The sequence below is a fragment of the Metarhizium robertsii genome (genome assembly GCF_000187425.2).
Source record: "Metarhizium robertsii ARSEF 23 chromosome Unknown MAA_Scf_15, whole genome shotgun sequence".
Lineage (NCBI taxonomy): Eukaryota > Fungi > Ascomycota > Sordariomycetes > Hypocreales > Clavicipitaceae > Metarhizium > Metarhizium robertsii.
Window position 1 is genome coordinate 235300 of NW_011942155.1, and position 3076 is coordinate 238375.

The following is a 3076-nucleotide window of genomic DNA, read 5'->3' on the forward strand; positions in this document are numbered from 1 at the left end:
TTTTTTTTTTTGTCCCTCTTCGTCCCCAAACAATCACCCGCTTTGCTGTTGTACTCATGGTTTGTTCGTACCCTAGGTTTGGAGACCCTGGTCCGGCACTTGTGCAAATTTACGAAACCTTGCCATACCTGCATATTTCTGTTTGTGATATGCAAGGTGACAGGGTGATAACATGTGATATGTGATGTGACTTGACAAGGATACACGGGATGTATGTATAGAACCCCTGTAATTCCTTAAATACATAGATTATGTATAGAAGATTATGTAGTTATAGAAAAGATGCAGCCGCCTATTCTTATTATTATTATTTACCTGCCCGAAAGCCCGCTCTCCAGTCAGCCCCCTTCTTGGTCTTGTTAGTCGTGGTCTTCGTCTTGGCCTTGGCCTGAATAGGGGACTGGCCTGACATTGGGGGCGTGTTGGGGAACTTAGTGACTGCTTTGTTCTTGCGAGCTGATGTCGGTCTCCCTCGCCACCCGTAGGCGTCTTCTTCAGATGGTGAATCATCGTCGGGCCTTGACCCTGGCAGTGGCTGCCGTGGAGTGGTCCTCGCAGCCGCCGTCTCATCACGTCGCGTGTCTCCCCTACCAGGAGACCCTGCCGTTTCTGCCGTGCCTGTCGCCGCGTTGGGTTTGTTTTGACTAGGTGTCGACGCGTCCGGATGCTTGCTTATGTGTCCGCTGGCCATGCCTCTTGCAAAAACTTCCGGCTCTTGGTCAAGGTCACTTTCCCGGTCAGGTGTGGAGAGACTGTCATCATGGACCGCATCAGCCTGCAGCTCATTTTCGCACTGCTGCGAGATCCAGCCGGTGAGTGCGACTCGAAACTCTGTGGAGTCCAGTTTCCTGATCAAAGCGCTGTTGTCGGCGTATTCCGGTCGGCCTCTCATGTATTGGCAGGGGAATTGATACACGGGCATGACACTTTTACTACCCGGGCATGGCTCTTATCCGGGCATGACTTTTGCCAACTCTGATTCGCTCAATGCTTTCTCGGCCCACAGGTACTTCCTTGCAAAGGCGGTGTAGCAGTTTTGCCTAACAGAGCCTAAAATCACCTTGAAGTTGGTCGATCGTCGATGGTCGTCCGGCGCAATCTGTCTCCCAAGCCTTGGTTGTAAATTGGATCCACTCTTGATAGTAGTCGTCACCAACTGCCGGGGAAGCTCATAAAGATGACCAGATAGTTATGAACTAAAAGCTAAGTAACTAATTTCTCCTTTATTGCTGAACGACAATACAACCTGCATCTTCCTCATCACTCTTGGCCAGTTCCCACCGACTCCTTGCCCTGCGAATATTTCGTTGCGTCCTCCGACCACTAAAGCGCACGCCTGTGGTCTTCCCCTCTATAAGAGCTGCTGAAAGTCTACCTGCTTGTTGCTGGGTTGATATGCGGGCTTGGCTACTAGATTGTGAGGTGGTTCCTCGAGCAGCCTTTTGTGCTTTCTTAGCATTAGCTGATGTAATGGGCCAGCATTGTGGTCGTCTCCGCCTTTTCCCACCTGGTTGACTACCAGATTGGCTTTCTGTTTCCACTGCTAGGCTTGTTGGAACAGGCTGTGCAGTGTTCTTTGGTCTTCCACGCAATGCTGTAGCGACTTTTGGATCAAGAATTCGCCGGTATGGATCTTGAGATGCCACTTCCCGCAGTCGCCATCGCGGGTGGACCTCCCATTTAGTAAAAGTTGTTGCAGAATCTAGCTTTGCATAGACTGTGTCACACACACGATTGTATGGGACAGCTTGGACAAAACGAGCGACTCTTGGTTTCCTATCTAAAAGAGTGGAATTATACGAAATTAAATACTTATTGGGATACTGCTGCGTAGGCAGCAGTATTACGACTTCCTGTTGCCACTTGCCACTTGCCAGTGGCAAGTTGCCACCTAGGCAGTGATGCTTGCGTGTTCTTGACAGAGGCAGCATTATGAATGAGCGACCTGATCTTGACATATGCCATGGCGCTCCCTGGCTCCGTATCAAAGTAAATCTTGTCTTCTGGGAAGCCGGCGCGTACTGCAATCCTCTCGATCTCGTTTTGAATGTCTTGGCCATGCTCGTCCACGGTCCACATGGCGGGCACCGTTATGTTTACCCTCGCCATGGTGCGGCGACCTTTTGAGTGGAGGCATCTGCTGGTGTTGTTCAGCGCTCCCTTGAAGAGCGCACAAATAACCGCCGCCTTGTCCACCTTGTGTTTCTTGCAAAGTGCCACGAATCGCTCACCCTGCCCTCCGTGTCGGCACAGGTTGGCATCCAGTGACTGCTTCACACCGGAAGCTACATTGTCGAAATCCGTGGCCTTGCCGGCAGTTGGGAGTCGGTAAGACGTCACCTGACCTCCGCTTACGTCGTCGGTTGCGCCCATGGGAATCTGCTCAGGTGGCCGGCCACTTTCCGTGAAGGCGGCCCTGATGGAGCTCGTCCCAAAGTCGATGCCTACCCAAACTTCACGGAGCGGAGACGAGACACGTGCCGAACGCCTGAGCCTCCTGCCACTTGTCGACGGAGAAGTCACATTATTCACATTGTCCGGTGGCGATGCAGGGCCGAACGGGTCTTCATTTTGCGTGAGTTCCATTTCCAGATCACCGAGCCACCAGGCACGAAGAGGACGTGAGATGAAGCCCGACTTCGACTGCGAGCCGAGACATTTTAATATAGACAGCCGGCGCAGCTCATCTGCTGGCATCGTACACCGCGACTCTCGTAAGAGAGGTTGAGATGACATAACAGGCCATGGGGTGTCGTCCTGGTGAGACTCGTGTTGTCACTGGGAAGGCATTAGTTTGCACAGCGTTGACGTAAGTACCAGTGGTCCACCCACTAGGTAGTGACTGTGGGCGCCGTTTGACGTAAAACCGGTCGCACAAGAAGAGCGACCCTTATGTCATGACCACCTAAAAATAGCCAGCTTGTTGCCGTTGAATTGAGGCTGCCCAAGGCAGTAGCTTCCATATGGCTCTAGTAGAAGACAAAATGACACGCGGTACACGGAAAGTGGCGTCCTCTCGGTGCAGGTCAGCAAAAGCATCCAGCACCAAGCGACCCTCCCGCGACCAGGAAAGGAT

General features: G+C 52.2%; 2 protein-coding genes across 2 annotated transcripts; both read right to left on the minus strand.

The window, feature by feature from the left end:
- Positions 1–307: 307 nt before the first annotated feature.
- Positions 308–892, minus strand: MAA_11737 (uncharacterized protein; the record flags this gene model as incomplete). The annotated part of the gene is made up of 1 exon (XM_011412652.1): positions 308–892. The coding sequence occupies one exon, from the start codon at positions 890–892 to the stop codon at positions 308–310; it is 585 nt and encodes a 194-aa protein (XP_011410954.1).
- A 920-nt stretch (positions 893–1812) lies between these two features.
- Positions 1813–2697, minus strand: MAA_11738 (uncharacterized protein; the record flags this gene model as incomplete). The annotated part of the gene is made up of 1 exon (XM_011412653.1): positions 1813–2697. One exon carries the CDS (start codon positions 2695–2697, stop codon positions 1813–1815), a length of 885 nt encoding a protein of 294 aa, XP_011410955.1.
- Positions 2698–3076: the final 379 nt, after the last annotated feature.